At 31.5% G+C, this 21,898-nt stretch overlaps 3 protein-coding genes across 4 annotated transcripts; 1 reads left to right on the top strand and 2 right to left on the bottom strand.

Annotated features, from left to right (window-relative positions):
• Nucleotides 1-2,270: 2,270 nt before the first annotated feature.
• LOC129295904 (uncharacterized) lies at nucleotides 2,271-3,363 on the bottom strand. 2 transcript variants are annotated; one of them, XM_054934501.1, is made up of 2 exons: nucleotides 2,884-3,363; nucleotides 2,271-2,791 (listed from the first exon to the last, which is right to left on the bottom strand). In XM_054934501.1, the coding sequence occupies exons 1-2, from the start codon at nucleotides 3,194-3,196 to the stop codon at nucleotides 2,670-2,672; spliced, it is 435 nt and encodes a 144-aa protein (XP_054790476.1). In that variant the 5' UTR covers nucleotides 3,197-3,363; the 3' UTR covers nucleotides 2,271-2,669. The 2 variants fall into 2 exon arrangements, with proteins under 2 accessions (XP_054790476.1, XP_054790477.1); XM_054934502.1 differs by having other exon boundaries at nucleotides 2,271-2,785.
• Nucleotides 3,364-6,565: 3,202 nt separating this feature from the next.
• Nucleotides 6,566-9,172, top strand: LOC129295907 (uncharacterized). Its single transcript, XM_054934505.1, has 2 exons — nucleotides 6,566-6,908; nucleotides 8,412-9,172. The coding sequence occupies exons 1-2, from the start codon at nucleotides 6,778-6,780 to the stop codon at nucleotides 8,875-8,877; spliced, it is 597 nt and encodes a 198-aa protein (XP_054790480.1). The 5' UTR covers nucleotides 6,566-6,777; the 3' UTR covers nucleotides 8,878-9,172.
• A 2,128-nt stretch (nucleotides 9,173-11,300) lies between these two features.
• Nucleotides 11,301-14,149, bottom strand: LOC129295908 (plastoglobulin-1, chloroplastic-like). The gene is made up of 3 exons (XM_054934506.1): nucleotides 13,450-14,149; nucleotides 12,267-12,462; nucleotides 11,301-11,814 (listed from the first exon to the last, which is right to left on the bottom strand). The coding sequence occupies exons 1-3, from the start codon at nucleotides 14,133-14,135 to the stop codon at nucleotides 11,503-11,505; spliced, it is 1,194 nt and encodes a 397-aa protein (XP_054790481.1). The 5' UTR covers nucleotides 14,136-14,149; the 3' UTR covers nucleotides 11,301-11,502.
• Between the last annotated feature and the right edge of the window lie 7,749 nt (nucleotides 14,150-21,898).

The following is a 21,898-nucleotide window of genomic DNA, read 5'->3' as shown; positions in this document are numbered from 1 at the left end:
TATATTAAAATCACATTATAGAATTGAGAATTTTATAAGATATATTGTGTGTGCAAAGAGGACGACATGTCGGAGCCACTATATCCGTCACTATTGGGATATGGGATAAACAGTGCGGGACCGTCTGCTTCTCTCTTAAGAACTACCCAAATGGCCAAATTGCCACGGAAATTTTTGGGAAAACTCAATTGAGAATTTTAATTTTAATTCAATAAAAAAAATGAGAAAAAAACAGAAAAATCCTCCTAAAATATGCAAATGATAATGAAATTTTATAAAATGTCATAATTTATCTCAAATCATTTGACATTAGTAATAATTTTTTATGAAATGCCTAAACTTCCAGTTTAGACTAAAAAAGTAACAATTCTTGTCCCAAAAAATAAATAAATATCAGTTGTTAATGTAGTTTAAGTAATCACTACTTTTTTTAATAATAGATATATTGAAATAAACAATTATAATTTTTTCTGTACAAATTTTTTATTCACTAAAATTCAAATATTATAAATATTCATGATTATTTAATTTAAGCAAGAATTATTTTTCTTATAGCAATGATTACAGTGAAACAAACAATTATGACTTTTTTTGTGCAAATTTTTTATTCACTGAAATTCAACTATTATAAATATTTATGATTATTTTAATTTAATTAATAACTATTTTTTTAGCAATAATTAGAATGAAACAAATAATAACAACTGCTGTACAAATTTTCTAATTTACTGAAATCCAAATATTATAAATATATATTTTACTTTAGCAATGACTACTTTCTTCTGACGATAATTAAAGCGGAACAAGTAACTATCACTTTAGTTTAAATTAAGTGTATTTTAGTTATCTCATCAAAAATTATTAATGTTGGAAAAATTCATAGAAATTTAAAAAAAAAATTATGACATTTTGTAGAACTTTACTGACATTTGTATATTTTAAAGAGATTTTTCTGTCATCCTAGTAAGAATCATGTTAGATTTTATGAAAATATGATATTTTAATGATTAAAAATTCATTATATATATGTATATTAAAAAAATTCAAAATTAGTGACGATTTTTGTAAATTTTGATTACTGGGAATCAATTTAAGCCATGGAAATTTCTCATTTTTTATTGAAAGGCTGTACAATTTATAAAAGTGTTTAAAATTTAACAAAACAAATTCAACCGAATTGAACCAAAATAGTTACAAATGAGATTTGGTTGATTTATTTTAATGTCAAAATCAAATGGTTTGGTTTAGTTTTAGTTTGGTTACATAAAACAAAATCATCAAAGAAATTTATCTTCAAAAATATTAGTAAATTGTTTGATTTGTTGAAAATATTGTTAACATAAAATTGATAACGTATAAGTTTAAGTTGTATTTAGAATCAATACATTGTACGAAACAGAACCAATACTTTGAAACTTTTTATCCAATTAATTAATATATCATGTTACTAAAGTTTATTTTTAACTTAAATTCTTTTTATAAAAATTGTAATTATATTAACATCGATTTTCTTTTCAAAAAACGAGTATAACTTTAAATATAATTTGTTAATAATTGCGATATCTTTAATGATAAAAATCTCTTTTTTAACCCAATCCAGAACTAATACAAACCAATATCATCTTCAAGAGAATAAATAAATTAGGGTTTTGCCAAACTAGCCTGGTTCAAACCAAACTTCGAACAAAGGTGTACACTGAATGTTGAAAGTGAGTTGGAAAGTGGATCCACTAATTCTGCAAAATCACAAAACTTTCCATTCATTAATTATTATCATTATCAATTGGGATAAGGTCTTAATATGTAAACTCTCTCCTTTTAACGAACTAGTCAGTAAGAACTTTTTCAAAAGGACTGAACCATAAGAGCTTTTCTTAGAACAAAAACAAGATTATGCAACAACCGGTGTCAGCTTCTTCTGTTTTTTTTAATAAATAAGTGGATTCCTACCAAGTTGTTCATCTTCTCACTGATATATTATTTTGTTCATTTTGATCAAACTGCAAATCATTCGTGCCAATTTGAGTATTTGACACTAAAAAATTAACAAAACTTAAATATTCAAACAAGCAACTCTATCATGACCTGTGAAGCAATGACAATACTAATAGCTACCGAGGAGAAGAATAATCAAATATTTTCTTAACGCAAGAGTAAACTTGTCGATATGTGACTACCTTACTTCAATCATATACTTATTATATTTTAATTGACAATTTTAAAATATAAAAGATTATACCCAAATTTAATCCAGATAGTAATTCCCTCAAACTATTTCCAGTTGTTATCGCATTCGCATCAAATTCCCTATCTCAATTCGAAGTGCATCAACGGTCCCAAAATCCAGCTGTGTTCAACATACAGCGCACCTGCTATCCTGCGCCTTCGCCAGAGGCTCACTTTAACCTACGCCACCCCTCCGAATTGCAATAAACAAACACAGCTGAAAAAAATGAAACGGAGGCGTATAATTTTGTGGTAATTTGTCAATTATCAATTATCAATTATCAATCCGCGAGGCATTGCATTTCCAGTTTCAGATGCTTATACAGAAGTCAAGAGCGTGACTTTTTTCCCTATTATTCCTGTTGATTATTCCTGTTGAATCTTCGTGGCGCGTGAAACTAAGTTGCAGGAATCATCTGGATGGTAAAACCAGAGAATGCAGCTTAAAAATCGGCGAATTTCCTGTGTGGCCGGATTTCATGCAAATTTTCCACGGTGAGGATCGGCAGAGTGTCGGCTCTCTCTACCGGCAAATGCCGAATGTTGTTCAAATCCACCGCTGAATCTACCAAAAACAAATGAATTTTTAAGAAAATCTGGTCGAAAAAAATTGGTTAAATGAAATTATCACAGTGGAAATCTGGAAATGCATCAAACCAGAATGCCAGGAGGAGCGATTGAATCCACGAAAAGAAGCCATTTCCGAAGCAGAGGGAGTGTGAGAGAAGAGGTAGAGAACGAGGAAGCAGCAAAAAATGAGAATGGGAAGGAGGTGGATGAACTTGTCTGTTCTGGAAGGAGGCAATGAAGCTCGACGACTCTTTCCGGCGTTGTCGTCGTCTTCGTCGTAACTGGACGCCGATGAAACAGAGTCTCTGAGCTTCGGTTCTTCGACAGTGTCCGTATCCTCCTTGGCTCCGCCATGACTGTGAAGCTTTGAGGACGGTGAGCTCAGAGACTGTCTATGCATGGTCTCAGACGCAGTGAGGGAAGGGAGGAACAGAGGAAGATTGATCGGAGATTACGAGAAATTTACCGTTAAGAAGCCAAGCTTTATTCTGCTATCGCTTTCTGAAGAAGTTCAATTTATTTATTTTGATAGATAAGTCTGATTTATTTTTGCATTCAAATTAAAGTACATTTACTCAAGCGATTTCTCTCATGATCTTATCGTAATCCTACGGTTAATTGCATATCCTTCTAAAACCTTTGCTTGGCTTTTACTCTTTTTCTATTCTTTTCTTTTTTTCTTTCCCTTCCTTTCTCGACAAGTTTTTTGGATTTTTTCCCTCTATCTTCTTTCATTTGCTACTTTGTCTGGTGTGGCGTTTATTTTATCGTTATTTTTTCTTCCCTTTATTTTTGATAAATTGATTTTTTTTTGTCAACAAGTAATTCAAAGTTGAAATTGTTCTTTTCAAGACTGTTGGCCACAAAAAATTCATATAATTCAGTCTATTTTAAATCAATTCTTGCAATCTGAATTATTTTGGTTTAATTCGTACCTAATTTTTAAATTTATTAGCATTTTATTTCAAAATGTAATAATCACTGCCATTTTAAATTTATTTTAATTATTTAAAAAATTGAGTTAATTTGAATTATGCATATTCGAAATATGAAAAAATATACATTGAGTTAAATTTCAATAAATTATTGATTATTGAATAAAATTTGAGAATTTTAAACAAATTACGTATATATTATACGAAAATCATAAATTTATTTTTTAAAAAAGTTAATATAGTAATCAAACTAAAAATAAATTGAAGTTGTTCAAGTGCTTCACACAAACGCAACAACCCTTCCTCTCGTGCACAGGTTGAGCCAGTAATAATTGAAAATATAATTAAATTATTTCACAATTAGATCCACATATAATTTGTAGCATTCTACAATTAAATTATGGGAGAATAACAGAAAAATCCTTTTAAAATTTGCAAATAATAATTAAATATTATACTCTCCAAATTCTAGAAATATGTCCAGCATTAATTTATTTTGTAAAATGACTGCTCATAATTTAAAACATTCAAATCCTAATTCAAGCAAATCTTTGAAAAAGACTATATAAACTTTTAAAATGGCTTCAAACCAAGGTAAGCTTATCATATGTTTAAACCTAAATCTTAAAAAAAAAAGTTTGAAAGCTCCAGCTAATTATTTATTTGATCAGCTTTATTGCTATTTAGATGAAAATGGATTGATGGGCCTGGAAGTTGTTTTATGTCATTCTCTAGCTCATCCTCCCCATAAAGTTAGAGTGAGGATGGAAAGCTAGCCGGAAAACAAGGTTTATTTTAGGATGATACTTGATTACTTGCTGTGAAAGTTTGGATAAGCAACATGATTATGTCCTTTCTTCTTTTTAAATTTCATCTTATTCTCCCCTATCAAATGCTGGCATTTCCATTGATTATCTCCTTCTGGCCTTTCATGTGAAACCCAAGTCTGCCGTCATCATGTTACCCATCTTTTGTCTAAACTTGTTAAGTTTAAATTAATTTAGATAGGACATGTGATCGAAAGACTTTAGACCAATAACATCTCGACTTGTAAGTCCTGTGAGGATCTACATGTGCTTCAGTGCATGGGCTTTATTAGTTTTCTTGAATCATGATCAATTCAGGATTCAACCGGCGCTGCAAGTTTCGCATCATTTTGTGAGAGGATTGTATATAGTTTTTTTCACTGTTACACTGCAATGCTCACATTTTCACTATGCATTTGACGTAAGGCTTAAGCCTATCTTTGGCCAAAGATTCAAGTTTCAGAGAGGGTTGTATGTTTTTATTCTCAATGGATATTCCTGGCGGATCAAATAGATTTTCACGGATATTCCCATTGCCAATAAATCTATTCTTTTTATGCCTCGCAAACCATAAAAAATAAAATAAATAAATACAAAGATTCAATCATTCACCTAGAAAATTAGCATGCCATTCCGAAAGCTAGAAAGAAGCATAATTGCCAGTTTGAGATAAAGAGACTAAATTTTTCACAACATAGTAAATTAAATTAAAATCCTGACTAAAAGAAGTGTTCAAATTTAAAATCTCTCTGTACCTCAAACTAAATTGTTTTCAATAAAAAAATAGTTGTTAACAATAAAAAAAAAGGTGGAGATGGGGAGAGAATTGAGAAGACGTTAATAGAATAGTCAATTATGATTGAGCTCATAAAGTTAGTCCTTTTAAGCTTAAAAAAAATTTAAAACTTATCCACTTCTTAAAGATATAAAATGATAAATCGAGCTTAAAAATTCTTTTAAGGCCTTCTTATATATATATATATATATATATTAAATTTAATATAAAATAAACACTGCACATTAAAAATAAAAAAAATTAGAAAACTGAAAATCCTAACTTGCCTCCCCCACGGTCATTTGATTTTTTTCATTCATGCTCCTTGCATGGTTTTGAATTTAATGGTAACTTATTATTATTAGTTTACTTTGAATATTTTTTTCATATTTTAAATATATTGAAATTATATTTTTGGTTTATTATTTGTTGTAAATAATGATGAAGAAGAAGGAATATATGAAAAGCTTAATATATTTGTCACTGATAAACTTTACAAGGAGAAGGATCAAATTATATTAATATTAATTATAATAAAAATTGTCAAAATTTAATTGATAATGCTAGCAAAGTTTAATTGTTATGAATGTTAATTTTGTCATATTGCTACTTTTAATTAGACTTAAATTTGTTATTATGTATATTGTCTTAAATTTATATTTCTAGACTTAATGTTATATATAATAATTTTTTAAAATTTTAAATATATTTTTAAATTTTTAAATTGAAAATAATGTGTGTTGGGAGGCCAAGGCATTAAGAGCAGGCCTTTTAATCTTGAGAGCTATAATTGAACTGATCAAAATGAAATTTAAAATATAGTCAGGTTTAATAGAGCCAATTTGTCGGCCCATCATTTTATAGGAAAATCATGAAGTTCAGGCACATATTGCAGCATTTCTTTATTTTCCATTTATTGGAAAAAGATTGTTAATAAAAATGCAAGGCGTTTAATAAGCTATCCGAGTAGATGATTCAGAACTTAGATAAGTCAAAAGATTGGAAAATATTTTTTAAAATGGAAAAGTCAATAAAAATAAATTTATATTTATTTTATTACGGTGTGCCTCTTGATATCACGCCATTGATAGGAGACGAGACGCAAATTACAAAACCCGTAGTTTTTTTTTTTTTTTGTTATTTTTTTTGCCAAAGACAAATAGACAATCCGTAGTTCAGACGAAAGAAAAAGGAAACCAACGGCCACGATGGCACCGTGGAAGAAGGGTAAAAAGGAGAAAAGAAAGAGAGAGAAATGAGAACGTCATTGCAATCGAAAATTCTGGCGGCCTCGTTCAAGGGTGCAAACGGGGAGGATGAAGGAAGAAGTAAACTTGCGCGACAGGAAACGGTGCGTGAGAAGGTCGAAGCAATAAATTAATAGAGAGGAAACGAATCCACAGAAGCTTCAACACAAAACCCGAACCATTCTCTGTAAAAGAGAGTCTCATTTCGAGAGTTGATCATGGTTCTCTGGGAGATTACCGTCACAACTGCTTATTTTCTGGGCCTCAAGCGAACTTATAGGCTTGCTTTGAGGCTTCAGCGAAAGATCATTAGCCCCAAGCATTATAAGATCCGTCAGTTTGCCCAAAGGTGCTTGCTCCTTTTCCTTTTCCTTTTTTTTGTTCTTATCATCTTTTTTGTTGATTTTTTCGTATCTGATCCTGTTAATCATTTCCTATGGATTAGTAAGATAATTTTCAGTGATAAGAATATAAGACGGATCACGCGCACTAATTGTGGCTTGATAGGACGATAAGATTTTCGGATTCGCTATTTCGGCATTAATATTTGCGTCGTCAATGGCATTTAAGAATCACTCTTGATCGTGTGAAGATTTGAGAAAAGTACGAGTGGTTTCATACATAATGTTGTTTTGTAGACCTGAGATTTGTCTCTGGATGATTAAAAATGGAGGAAATTAGCTTGGAGCTGGAGTTCTTATTGTACAATGAGAGTACGATTATTTTCAAACTTGTGCTTGAGCTAATTAGGATATGGATTATTGTAATTCTTACCTTGCGTTGTTGCATTACTAATTTTTTGCAATTAGCCTAAGCTTGTAAATTGCTGGCCCTCGTAGTCTTAATGCTCTGTGTTAGGTATTCCTGTAAGAAATGATTACTTTTTTAGGTTGAAAAGAGAAGAAAGATTTGATAACTTGCCTGAGTTGTTGGTAGAGGAGATTAATATGTTTTGAGAAGCCTAAACCGGAGGGTGATATATGGATGTGGCTATCGAAGTTGATTGCATATCTATTATAGAAGTTAATGAAGTAGGGAATTAGGTAGTAAGAACTAAGAAAGAACAGAAAGAAAACTGTTTGTTTATGTCATTCTGTTTATTCATGCTCCCTTTTATGTCAAGACAGAAAGAACAGAGTAGGGAAACGGCAAGACAAACCAGTGCAAATTTTAAGCTCTTTCATGTCATTATGTTTATTCATCCTGCCTTTTAAGTGGGCCTGAGGATGAAACTTGGCTGAGAAACCAATATTTATTTTATGATGATACTTATTTTACAAGTTTTGATAAGAGACAAGATCATGTCCTTTTCTTTTTTAGTTACCTGTCTTTCCCTCCTGTCAAACGGCGGAGTTTCCATTGATTATTTCCTTCTGGCCTTTTATATGAAATCCAAGCCTTCCGATTCTTTCTTTCCCTTCCCGTTTTTGTTGATATTTGTATTTTTTAAGGTGAAGTCAGAAGCAATTATGCATGTCTGCAGGGTTGCTAGATAGTCATATTGCGGGACATCCTAATACTAACTCGTCAGTTATAATCAATTAGATATGACATGTGATTTGAAGATTCTAGAGCCAATAATGTTGCAGTTGCAAGTCCTTTGAGAATCTACAATACATACGGTTCAGTCATCAGCTTTTGTTTTCTTGGATATTCTAAACTATGATTTTGATTACTTAGGTTTAGCTCTTCCACATTGATGCAAACTTATTAGATTTCTTTTATTTATGCGTAATGAAAATAACCATATCCCCCTTCAGCAAGTTCATAATATTGTGGCTTTCTTTAAATAACCGTTAGCGGTTCTGTAATGCAATTACTTTCTTGGTCTTTCTGCTTTTGTTCTTTACAGACGAACCCGTGCTGCATTTGACATTGCGCTCAAAGTTCACCGGAGCATTCAAGAAAGAGACATAGAAGTGGGCCGGAATGTTGGGAATTTCATTCTGCGATTCCTAGATCGTATGAAACCATCTGCTCAGATTCGTGGTCCTCCTCAAGGAACACCCACCAATGGTGGTACTGGTAACTCAAGCATGACAAAGCTAAATGCAACTCCCAAAGAGAAACCTAAGGGGTATTCCCGATTTTTCAGAAGGGACTCTGATCGGCATTTCTTTACCTCATCAACAAACATGTGGCCAAAGCCCTTTCCAACCATTGCTATGATGATGCGACCGCCAAATGCTGCTGGAACTTCAATCCACTACAGGCGCCTAACTATGTCTACGCCTGAAATGTTGCCATCAATCCACAGAGTAAATTGGTCGGACTCTGTTGTTAGGAAGGACATCCTACAATGGATGCAGCGAACCTAACACAGCCAATTTCTTCATTTGTGACTTGTGATAATAGTTTTGGAGTTCGATAGGATATGGTGAAATAATATTTTGTGCAATGTGGTAAATGCTGCCCGAAATGGTAGGTGCTGGTTGAATCTCAACTGTACCTCGTCACTTGAATTTTTTTTTTTTTATCCATTTTTCTTGTTCGATTCTGACTGTTGTATAGTTGTTCAGCCTTTCTTTGGGGAATTATCAGTTTCCCCTGTGTCTACTCTACAGATTTTGGTTAGAAGAACTAGTAAATATTTGTTTCATGGTTGCTTTATAATTCTCTGGTTTTCTTTTAGTTTCCCATGCTCAAATCTACAAGTATTTTAACAACTGCTGCCTTTTCTCTCTTGAAACACACTGAAATATATGTAACTATGTCACCATCCTTGTCTTTATCATCATCCACGTCATCATATATGTAAGGATCCTGGTCCTATTAGTCCCATTAGTCGTCCTTGTCATCAATGATGAGATCAACCGTATCGTTGTCTTCATCATAGTGATCCTTTCATCACCTGTCATGTCGTTAGTACCCATGTCATCTTTATCTTCATCAGCACTCCTTTAACCATCCTATCAATTTTCCTGTCATCTTTGTCATCCACATCAGCTCCCACATCATCACCTTACGAGGAGCCATATCATCACTGCAGTCCTAGTCATGCACAAGTCATCAACCCCGCAATTTCAAGAATCTAAATCTGTAACTAAGTGCAAAATGCATTCCATTACACCCAATATTCTTAAATATTCGATAATGTGATCGCTCAACCTTCGATTAATTATGATAAATGAAATAATATCCTTTTCCTGATATGTTGCTTCATTTATTCTTCATCAAGAAATTTCTAATCATTACTACCTTCGGTCTATTTTAGTAAATGTGCGGTATATTTTTCACTCAGATTTAAAAAAAAAACATATTATATTTCTTTATTCGTTAAAAATATCTCAATTTTTTAATATTACCCATATTAATTAGGGAGATATAAGTATTATTATGAAAAATATAACCAATGAAAATATGAGAGCCGTTTTGTTATATGTGTAAGGTCATCATGCTTTCTTAAATTTCAAAAATAGCATTAAAACTAAAGGGTAAAAATGGAACATTGTTTCATATTTTCGTTAAGTCACCTCATAATTAGGACCCTTTGTTATTTTTGAATAGTACTTTATAAAAAGAACTAGAGAGAGTATGTAACTATTCTGTAATATTTTATTTTAACAAATATGATGACCCAAAATATTAGAACAATGAATCATTTCATTGATAAAATATCAAATTTACATGTATTTTAAGTTTACTATTTTCATGCTATTGTAGTCTTGTAGAGATGTGTGTTAAAATTAAGTAAAAAATAATTACCACATGGAGCTGACATCAATTAGATTTCAAACATCTTGATCAACAAAAGCATTAGGGAGACATTTTTGGATTTTAAAATATTGATTTAATTTCAACAAATATTAACAGTTAGTATGCTATAAATAAATTATTAGATCATAATACGATATTTAAAAAAAATCTTATATTATATATAGATATAGATATATAAAAATATAGATTTAAATCACATAAACCTCTTTACTGTGGAAATAAATGTCCAAACTCTTCTACAGTTATGAGAAGGAAAGTCAATTTTTTTATCATATCACCCATATCCTGAAAAATCAGAAGTATTACCACCACATGCTTGAACTAATCCGGACCTTTGATGCATGCGATCATTCTTACCAATAAGAAAAATTAATTTTATGTTATGTTGATTGCTAATTTTTATAAATGGTGAGTTGGTTTTATTTTTTGGAGAAAGTGTAGTTGTTATACTTGCCGTGAAAAGTAATAGGTGAATGCTAATTGCGAATTATGAACTCTATATACGGAGATTTGATACAAAGAAAGCCTCTTTAATACTTATTCGGGTTAGAAGACAAAGGAAGATTTGAATGTGATAAGAATGACAGAAGCGGGAGTTATGGACTTATGGTTAGATTATTAGCTGAATGCTTGATATCATCAATGGATGAGGCAGGGGCCAGAAATTTGGAAAACAAAAAGTTAAGGACATGTGAATGTGAATAGGTGCTGATGCATAATCCATGAAGGGCATAAATATCACCTTTCTAGTTTCTAGTGCTGGTCATGTTTGTCATGTTCCTTTAAGTAGGGGTTGCAGCCTCTGAAGAAGACGTGCATGTTTCTAGGAAGCACCGATACAGAGCGAAACTAATGGTGACTGAGGAATGCATTAATGGTGGAGTGAGTGTTAAAGGAAGGTGTGAATAAAGGAGTGAAGCTACCATTTCTATGGTCAAGAACTGCATAGAATTTAAGCCATGCTCTCAAGCATGCACAGACAAAACACAGAATTACAGGGATGTGCAGAAGTAAACAATATCGATTGAACTAAATCGTTTCATATTACTTCCTCCACATCAATATTTCTGAGGAACTTTCGGGTGAAAGTCCATCAACATTGAATTACCACGTGACACCAAGATATATTTCCATTAAAAATGCCAGAAATTCAGGGTAAAACAACAGATTATTTGTATGTACCTAAGGGAGGAAAGAAGACCAGCGATATGTGTATGACTACTTTCCTACTGATTTAGAAGAGGACTCCCATCTCTGGCAAGGATGAAAAGACCACCATCCCCCCTTGAGATTCTTAGATCGTCGTCAAGATAAGTAGTGATAAGCCAGGAACTTGTCCTCTCACCGGGAATGGGGATCTTGAGGGGTGGCTGACCAGAAATAGCACGTGAGATGCTTACCACCAAATCCTGCAGAGGACTGAGAGTTTGTTGCACAGGCGATAGGCTCAGCTTCTGGCCAAAAATGTCAATATTTTCTGGTAGATCAAGTCTTGACTTTATTTCTGGGGGCTGAATGGTACCTTCTTTAAATGTGACCTGCTTGCATTTGCAGTATATTAGTAAAATACCAAGAATTTGTCTTTTCAAGATGAGAAAACAAGCTCACGACACAGGGTAGCTTGCAGACTGCGACATCACCAGGCAACATAAAAATCACATTTACATGCCTAAAGATCTGTCTAATATTGAAGGACCAGTACAACAATATAACATACGTAATGAAAAGCATAGATTTTCTCTTCCACGATGCTTTTTCAGTACCCTAAAGCAACAAGACGTTAACTATCATTTTTCATCATGCAAAAGCTTAACAAAGAAAAAGCTCGGTTAAAAGGACTGCAAATGTGTAAATCAGCAATCAATCTATAGGTTATTGATAAATTTAAAAGTTTCTTCTTCTCTTTTTTCCCTCTTGGCAGAAATTTTGCGGTTTTTTTCACATGCAAATTTTCTGCAGTCAAATAATGATTAAGTTTTCATGGCAATACCTGTATTCTTGTGGGACTTCGCACTTCAAATGAGGCAGATGCACTGAAAGACAAATAGTTGAAAGGGCTAGATAATGTCGTTGAGTTTACAATAGTGGAGCTACCAGTATCAATTGTTTGTGATATCTTGTCGACTTTCAACAGTGGTGTTGTCCCTGCGGCAAGAAGAGGCAACAGTTCAGAAGATGCAGTGTACCTGAAACCAATTTGACAAGCAATGTAACCGTAAGGGCTCAGAAAAAGATTTACGAGCTTAGAGACATTGCAACTTGCGATTTAGCTTAACCCAATGCTCATAAAGAATTCCCAACATGTATACCCAAAAAAGAAAAAAATTCGCAACATATTTGCTAGAATTCTGGATGAGCACAAATGCATTGACTCAGTTTAACATTATATGGTTCATTTTTTCAGTGCAAAACCCACAGGTGTAAACGTTGTTTACATCCACAAACAATAATTCTTCATCAGCATGACATGCAATACTAAACATGTAGATATATTCCATTAATAACTAAGAAATTAGACAAAGTAATAAGTAAAGAATATAATTCTCTACCCAAACAGCTACGTGAAAATGAATTTAGAAAAAAATGCCTCGGTAGATCAAGTCAATCTACCTTGAAAAATGTAGGAGAGTCAGTAATCTAGTCTTATTTTTTCCCCCTGCGAATCATTTAGTCTAATAGGAACCAGAAGCACTAGTTCATTTTACACTAACCCTCACTACAGCTATATAGCAGGGGGGTAAAAAACCAGCAACGGAATCACCCGGCACTACATTCATTCATTATTGTGGTCTTCTGAGAATGGGATTTATGCATAAATGGTCACGTTTAGGTCTAGTGTGGTTCCGGACCTGACTGATCCAACTTTCCCTCACATGATCTCCTAAACTAATAATCTAATAACATTATCATGCAGTCAGTCAATAATAATTAATAACTGTAGCAAAGCCTGTAAGGAGTCTTAAAGAACAAGAAAAAGTCCGAAAATTAGGTCATGCTCAAATCACTCGGTATATTTAAGCATAAAGGAGAATACGTATTCGAAAAGCTTAACACTGCAAGAGAATATCCACCCATAACTTAAGTCATCGGATGATTACTAGATTACGAGGAAATTTCCCATGCCAAGCCATGGATAGAATAAGCACAGGATGTGTCAGGAGCAATGAACTTACAACAATACCCAAGTTCCATTGAGAAGCCTGGGTTCCTCCACCGGCGCCGGAGTAGGGTTGGCCGCTTCCAACTGATTCACCAGCTCGGATACCTCGGCCCTCACTTCCGGCCCAGCTCGAAATCCAAAATCAGTTCCATAAACGGTGTCTACCAGAGCTTGCTTCAGCCCCACAAGTCGATCATCCACACCCACAGTCTGGTCCTTAATCGTTGCAGCCGGAGTTCCATTTTCTTGCCCCATATCTTCAACATCACCTCCACCTTCCTCCCACTCGTCCTCGTATTTAGGAGGATCCGAATCCGGAAGCTTCGTAGGCGCTGTTTCAGGCTCATACTCCTCGCCCCACTCGTCAGTAATCTTCGAGGGAGTTCCTGAGGGGTTTTCAGAACCATCCTTTCCGCCGGAGGCCGGACCGGAAGCGCCACCGGAACCAGAGGATCTGGAGCGAAGAGAAGGGAAATGAAGGAGCCTAGAAGAATTATAAGAGACAGAGAAGAAGGCGATTGAGGGGTGAGCAGTGGAGGTAGAGAAGATAGAAGATAATGAGAAAGGTTTAGGGTTTTCAGAGAATGCAGACGGAATGCGGGAGGTGAGGGGAAGAAGAGCCATCGGAAATGCAGGGGAAAACGGCGATGGACAGATTTTCTTTCTGGCTTTGTCAAGTGAGAAAGCGATCAAGGTCATGCTCGTGGAATAGAACATAGGACACACGTTTTTTATGTTCAATATTTGTAATTATAATTGATGATTGATAATTTAACGACCTGCCCAACTAATAATCCAACGCTCATCCTACACGATGTTATTAAATCTAAAAATTAGATAATTAATGTATATCGATTAAAAAATTACTTCAATTAATTATTTATAAAAATGGTGTATTAATTTTTTAAATAATATTTTTTAAAAATTAATTAAATCAATCATTTATATCAGAAATTATCAGTAGTATTATGTGTGCAATAAATATCAGTAATTTGAAAAATAAATAAATATAAAAGATAAATAAAATTAAATCTTATATTTAAAATTAAAAAAAACTGCTTAAGTAACTCTTACATTTAACATCAAGAAAAATTTTCACGTTCCAAATTACACCTTGATTTTTAAATAAGAGTACAAATCTCGTGGGAAAAAAAAAAACAATTATTTTTTTTTTACAACATTACTTATCATAACCAATTTTCCAGACAAAAATCAACACTATGTCTTATCGCAAATATAAGTATAATTATAATTCATTATATTTAAGTGAATAAAACGACTGACCGTCGATATTTGCATGGAGAATTGGTTATAGCTCATACATCTATATTAAATCATATTCTAAGTAGTGTGCCTCTCTAAAGACATTTTTGAATATATATATATACATATATCGGATAAAAGCGCATATTTACGTTGGAGTTTTTACCCCAAGTACACATAGTGTCTTAATCTTATTTTTGAAGTAATGTCACCCTCAATTTTTCAAAAACATAACAATGTTGACCACCCATTTATTTTAAGTCATGCCATCAATTTGTCAGCTTCGATGTTATTAGATGTAGCATCCCTTATTCATTGATCAAACTTACATGTGGCTTTGGGAACACCACCAAAAACTAGTTCTTGACAGTGAAAAGTTATAGTTGTTTGAGGGCTATGAAGGTGAGAGAGGACTTTGAAGACCTGAAACTTGTCGAGCACTCCTGACATTAAGAGAAGCATTTGAGTGCACCAAGCTTGGACGAGATCGTGAAAGGTGTGGTTGGAGGTCAAGTCTTAACTCTCTTCTACCTATTCATCGAAAGACTCGTCAAAGAAAACCTAATCATAGTCTGCAACAATGAAGGTGTGCCTTTGTTCTGTTCTGGTGCATTTGTTTTATGGCGCGACATGGATGAAATAGTCAACATGCTCCTCGGAGTCCAATTCAATGTCTTCGGAAGCTCGCTCCTTTGCTATGTTATGGTGCGTCTGTTTGTTGGCTTTGAAGTAGAGAGATGTGAGAATTTTCTCAGGAATTATTGTAATTTCCAAATGTGTTGCTTTAGAGTCATCAGGCTTTTCCACACGATTTTATTTTATTTTCACCATTCTTTTTATTTTCTCTCTCTTTTGAAATCTTTTTCCTCCCTTGCATCTTGGATTACTTATAAATTAAAGCTCAGTTCTCATCTCTTTAATTGTTTGAGACAAAGTCAACTCATTTTTCAATTTTCTTTCCTTGTCTAATTTTAGATAAATTTTTAATTCTGGTTGTTTTCTTTAAATGCTACACTGGGTTTGTAAACAATTTCATTCATGTTTTGAATTTGGATTGTTAATCATTTCATCTAAATTACAACCTTATTCAATTGCTCAATTCTTCTATTTCTCTCTTAAAAAGTGGATGTTTAGTGGTAACAAAGTGGATGTGTGAGTGATGTTGCTCGAGAGAATACAATCCTAATAATGGTGGTTGCTCGAGAGAGTACAATCCTAATAATGGTGGGTATAAGCTGTTGAGAGATGATATAGCACCAATTGAGGAGGAGAGGACAGAGAAGGAGAAAGAGGAGGAACAAGAGAAAAGATGAAATGGTGAAATAATAATTGTGCCTCGTTAGTAAAAAAAACTTGCCTAATCAACTTGTCAAGTCACATTTTTAGTTGAAGTAATACACTTAAGAGTCAACATTGCTCTGAATTAATGGTAAGGTGAAATTATATTTTTTTTAAAAGTTTGTAAGTGACATTATTCCAAAAATAAGATTAAAATATAATGCGCACCTAAAGTAAAAGTTTTAGCATTGTGAATGTAAAAAAAATATTAAAATAAAAAATGATAGCAAAATATCTTATCTAGAAATTACTAATGGTATTTTAAAAAATGTCGAATCATCATCTTCAACATATATAAAATTGAAAATGTAACTTAGATTTTTTTTTTTTGGCCAAAAAGGTGTAATCTACGCTTACTCCCGGCTGATACGGTATGTGACCTATCCACATTATAAATTGCACAAATTATCAGTTATAGGTTAGATGACGATATCTTTCTTCAAAATTTAAATTTTATTCAAGATATTCCCTTTATTTTGAAATTAAAAAAAAATTGTATGATTTTGAAAGCCATTATCTATGCAGTATAAATCAGTTAAGACTTAAGAGTCACTTATAAACTTAAACATATGAAGCACTGGCCAGTGAGTGTGTCGTTTTTGTTATATTAATTAATAAAATAACAATTTTTGTGGCTAAAAAAAATCAAGGAAAGCAGGAAAACGAGTCTAAAGTGAATTCCGTGGATACCCTTCGTTAATATCTTCTCTGCTTCGCTTTATGAGAAAACCTGGTTCAGACACGTTGCTTCAATCGCGACCGTGTTGTGTGCATGATCTAATACTTTAATGGCATCATTATCAAATATTCATATTTTTATTTTTATCGATTTTTTTATAATCACATTTTTATATCAGCGTTATAATCATATTTTTATTTCTTATTTAAGTAGATAATGAACATCGTCTAAATTTTTTGTGATTGTACAATGGACTCTTTGTCGCAATTCTGTGTTGAAAATTCCTATGCATAAAAATTCGATTGAATTGTAACCCAAATTTTTTTTATCATGAATTCATCCTCCACCTCACAACACTTTTCTAGTTTGAACCCTAATGTGGATCGATTTCGTGGTCAATATCAGAGTAGGAAGAATAAGTTTTGAGCCACCTCTAGAAATGTTATTCATAATTAAACATCTTGAAATTTTAAAATTTTAAAAAACTATGGTTCTTAACCCGAATTTAAAAAATTTTTGAGTCAATCTTTTCACACTCATTTTTCATTTTTTTAGTACTAATTTTTGAAATTTTCAATATTCATCTTTTGCATTTTAATTTTCAATAGTTAATTTAAATATTTTCTTTACTTGTGTTTCATTTTATTTTTCCAACTAAATTTACAGATTCATTATTATTTTTAACTCGTGACATTTCTTACCAAGTGTTCACCCAAAAAAAAAAATCTTACGATTAAATTCATTTAGTAAATAATAAAAAATAATAATTTATCTTTGTTAAATAATTAGTGTAATAAAATTAAATATTATCTTATTCCATGTCTTTTTCTAGCACAATTAAAAAGGTTGGGACAAATAATGTAATCTATTTATTCTTCCATTAAAATAACACATGGCTAATTAAAAAAACATTCTTCTCGGTAAAGATTTATTTTATTGAGAAAAAAATGTGCTCCGAATCCGACATTATTGCCAGTACAATGGTATTGTAGAACAATATAAACAAGTTGGTGTCGGAAATTAGCCCAAAAGTGTTTCAAGATTGGGGTTTTCAAAGCCCAACTTTAAACATGCTTTAACCGTTAGGGCTGCACGGGTGGGTTTACAGGCCTGCGGTCCTACCATTTTTTTAAAAAATTAAATATTTAATACATATATTTATAATTAAAAAATATATTATAGATAAAATTCAGGAAAAAAAAACAAAAAGACAAGAGTTGCAAGTTGCAAGTCTATACAAAAACCAAGAAGACGTGACGCTAAATCTGCGAGTCTTCGAATTTGGGAGAGCTATGGAGCTAAGGCCTCCTAAGTAAACGGCAATGAGTTTATGAGTTGAAGAGAGGTTGTTGTTTGAGTAGACCGCTAGTGTTTACTATTTGTTAGAGTCTTGTTTATTTATTATATATTTCTAATCTGTTTTTTCAAATGAAATCTCTTTTAAAAAATAACATTGTCTAAACAAGCCGGTCCTTTTATTTTTTAAGTTTATTATCGCCAGACCTTGTAAGTCCAATTCTCCTTTATTTTTATGAAGAATTTCAATAAAAAATTTTTGATCACACTTATTTAAATTCAAAGTCTTTAAATTTATGAAATTATATTGCATTCTAGAAATATTGATTTGATATTAAATTTTTTTTAAAAAATAACAAAATTATCTTTCATTTAATTTAATATAAGAACTTTCTTACTTTACTTGTTTATTGTCCTAATTCATTTATTAATTTACTTATGAATCGTTATTAATTACCCTATTTAATTTATTTTTATTTTAAATATTTAAATCATCTTGAGACATCTTGTTAATTCCTATATTGACTGTTGTTTATTGTTCAACTTTATTTGTTTATTGTCAGATTTTTACTTGATTTTATTATAAGAAAATAAACAAATAAAATAAGATAACTAATAACATTATGTAAATATTAATAAGTAAAATAGAATAGTTTTAACATTAATTTAAATGAAAGATAATTTTATCATTTATCTCAAAAATTTAATATTAAATCAATACCCTACATTATAATGAAATTTCAAAAAATTAAGATTTTTTAATTTAAATAAATGTGATGAAAGGGTGTTTATTGAAATTCTTTCTTGGTTCTACCTAGTTTAAAGTTTAAATGGGTCGGTCAAATCGGCCCATCCCGTTTTTTCCGGGTGTAATTTATGTATACAATGGTTATGGATGATAAGCTCTTACATAACTTATTGTTTTACCCCGTAAATTCAGATAAATGATAAAACACAAAATCAACCTCACACGTGCAAGAGCGACCACCAAATTAAATATTCTTACATTACGTGCACGCTTTTACTACTTTATAGTAGCAGTCTAGCAGATGATGTGATGAAATTCCAGAGTCAAGATGCTTCATTGACTACCATTATTATCGCTGTTTTTAATTACCGATCTCTTTTATAAAAATAAATAACTAAATCATCAATATTAAAAATATTGTTAAAAATAGCTAACAACCTTCTTAAATATATCCCAAATTTAAAATATGTTAAAAAATGCTCATGTTAAATGTTTGACATGTGTCTTATTAATTAATGATAAATCGTTCTACATAGTTAACAGGGGTATGATGGGAATAATACAATAATTGCACTAGATAATAGTCTAATGTTTCGTATATTTAAAAACAAATTAATACTCCCATTTGTTTCTTATAGCACTCGAGGGAGTGTACTCCCTGTTAAACTTATGATGCATTTTTAATTAACTTACTTCTTCAATAAATTAGTTAATAATGTCCAAAGTTATATATTCTTTTCATCTTAGTTATACTCCAATTAAGGATATTTAAAAAAAACTTATTAATTGTGCCTCTAAAGACAAAATGTTTTATATTTTTTAACATAATACTTAACAAAATATTTTTATAATTTTGAAATGAAATTATAAATATATATTATATATAGAGAGGTAAATGCATGGTTATTTATTATATAAATATATATGCTCAAACACACACACATAGTTGTCTTCTCTCTTTCTAATTGCTGCTCTATTTATTGTTCAGCTGCTTCGTGCTCAAAACGTACATGACCAAAACATATATATATATATATATATATATATTTTCTATCTATTGTATCAATGAAAACTTATATTTTTCTTTGGACAGAAGAATCATTGATGAACTTATATTAAATATATACAAGGTTTTTCAGTTTAGTCGGAGAGTGTTGCATCTTTGGATCTGCAGCTATTCACGTGGGGTTGCAGAGACCATAGTTATTTCTCATGCAACAACACAGATCTCAACAATATTAATATGCTCTGCTAACTATATTATCATAAAATGCCTTAACTATTTTTTTTTTGTTTGGGCAATATAAAAAAAAAATCCTTAAATTACAACGATGACGCATTTGATGCAATTAAAGTCTCGGGCTTTTAATTTACCTTTTCCAGCACTGTGCCCCATTGAAATTGATTTCTCATGATTCTCTCAAGTAGCTTATGAGATAGGATATAAATGATTCAGTATCACTTTAAATGTTTCATGCCTTTATTTTATTTTGTTGTTGTGATTTGCTTTATCAAGTCAATATAAATGAAACTTTGACGGCTACTTTGAGTGTCACCAGAATTTTGACAAAGCCTTTATGCTTTAGTATAATTTTAGCATTCGCTATGAAAGCGTCCAGAGACTTCCTCAATTTCTTCAAATATAACTGTTCATATAGTAATTATATATAGTTTGTAGAGCAGAGTTTAATTAAATTGCTATTTTATTATACAAATGAATCTGAAATTAATATTTACAAGGATTAATTCCACAAGACTCTACATTGTGACAACTTTTTTCAGAATATTAGAAGTTTAGATTAGTTGTACTTTACTAATTTTTTTAGGCTAGTTAGGGTCATTATTATACCTAGATGTGACAGCTTTAACCATGCATGAAGTATGTTATTAATTGCGAGAAACATTGTAAGAGATATTGAATTAGTTTGAAAAAGTACGTTATGACTTATGAGTGTGAATGTGGGGGCGTGTTTGAAAATTTTACGTTGAAAAGATCAACGAAATTGGAAGTCTTTCTCAGTTCAAATCGAATCCACGTGTATAGCCATGAATTATATAAATAATATTAATATTTAAAATGAACAAAAAATGTATATCAAAAATGAGACAAAAGGTATCATTTTTGTATTTAATATTGCGATATTTTGAGATGACTATGCTATTTTTGGATTTATTGATTTTTACTTTCTTTTTTAGTTAAATGATTTCATGTCAATATAAAAAAATGATTTTTTTTTTTGTAGTTATGGATTTTGTAGTAGGATTGACTGCTCGATTTTCTTCTGGGACTTAGCCTTAGGATTCACAATTTGATTCTTTTCCATGCCTTGTGATTCTGTGCCGGCACACTGAATAGTTGACTTTCTTCCCATTCAGAAATGTTTTGAGTCACAGTTTGCACACGTGAACACCCAAATGTATGTATATATGAATGTGTACATATATGTGCGTGTCTACACATATAAATGTACCTATGTGTATGAACTTCCATAACCACAATATACTTTTTGACAATTATGCATACTAGTAAGTTTCATTAAATGCACATTCTTATCTTACTCCTTTTAAAAAACACACAAATATAAATTTTAAAACTATCGTTCATTTAATATCACATTATTGGGAACCATTAAATAGAAAAAGAGAGTAAAAATATCATAAGAATGGAAGACCAATATTAAAACAAAAATAATTAATTAAACTTTGTTTTTATTAAAGTTCTTTATATTTTGGGAACAAAATCACCTCCTATAAAAATATCTTGCCAATGAAATGAGAATGGAGAAAATGTGTATATGTGGAGCTAGTTTCAGTGTCATCATACATGAGTACTGAGAGCTCATCACCTCTGAAACATTCATATCTAATTTTTATATTTTATATTTATAGTTTTTTCAGTACGTTTTTTTTAAATAAAAAATTATTTCTTAAAAAACTGACAATTAAAATATTGTCTTTATTTAGATTATGTATTCATTAAAATGATTTTAAAAAAATAAAAGTAAAAATATGTAAATCTGGATAATCTATAATAGATCTGAATGAGTTTGTATACTTGTTGAAAATTTGTAAATCTAATGATCTAGCGGTGCTAAATTCTCGATGCTCAATCGCATGATAAATACCACAACTCGTTCT

This window comes from Prosopis cineraria, unplaced genomic scaffold (assembly GCF_029017545.1).
Source record: "Prosopis cineraria cultivar Desert tree isolate PC_DT_omini unplaced genomic scaffold, ASM2901754v1 PC213, whole genome shotgun sequence".
Classification (NCBI taxonomy): domain Eukaryota; kingdom Viridiplantae; phylum Streptophyta; class Magnoliopsida; order Fabales; family Fabaceae; genus Prosopis; species Prosopis cineraria.
This window is presented reverse-complemented; position numbering and strand designations above follow the sequence as displayed.

Excerpts from the sequence above, each read along its gene's own strand:
- LOC129295908 (XM_054934506.1), bottom strand. The coding sequence starts at position 14,135 with ATGACCTTGATCGCTTTCTCACTTGACAAAGCCAGAAAGAAAATCTGT. Across the intron at positions 12,463-13,449 it reads AATGGAACTTGGGTATTGTT|GTACACTGCATCTTCTGAAC; the intron begins GTAAGTTCATTG and ends AATTGGTTTCAG. Across the intron at positions 11,815-12,266 it reads GAAGTCCCACAAGAATACAG|GTCACATTTAAAGAAGGTAC; the intron begins GTATTGCCATGA and ends AAATGCAAGCAG.
- LOC129295904 (XM_054934501.1), bottom strand. The coding sequence starts at position 3,196 with ATGCATAGACAGTCTCTGAGCTCACCGTCCTCAAAGCTTCACAGTCAT. Across the intron at positions 2,792-2,883 it reads TCGCTCCTCCTGGCATTCTG|ATTCAGCGGTGGATTTGAAC; the intron begins GTTTGATGCATT and ends TGTTTTTGGTAG.
- LOC129295907 (XM_054934505.1), top strand. The coding sequence starts at position 6,778 with ATGGTTCTCTGGGAGATTACCGTCACAACTGCTTATTTTCTGGGCCTC. Across the intron at positions 6,909-8,411 it reads ATCCGTCAGTTTGCCCAAAG|ACGAACCCGTGCTGCATTTG; the intron begins GTGCTTGCTCCT and ends TGTTCTTTACAG.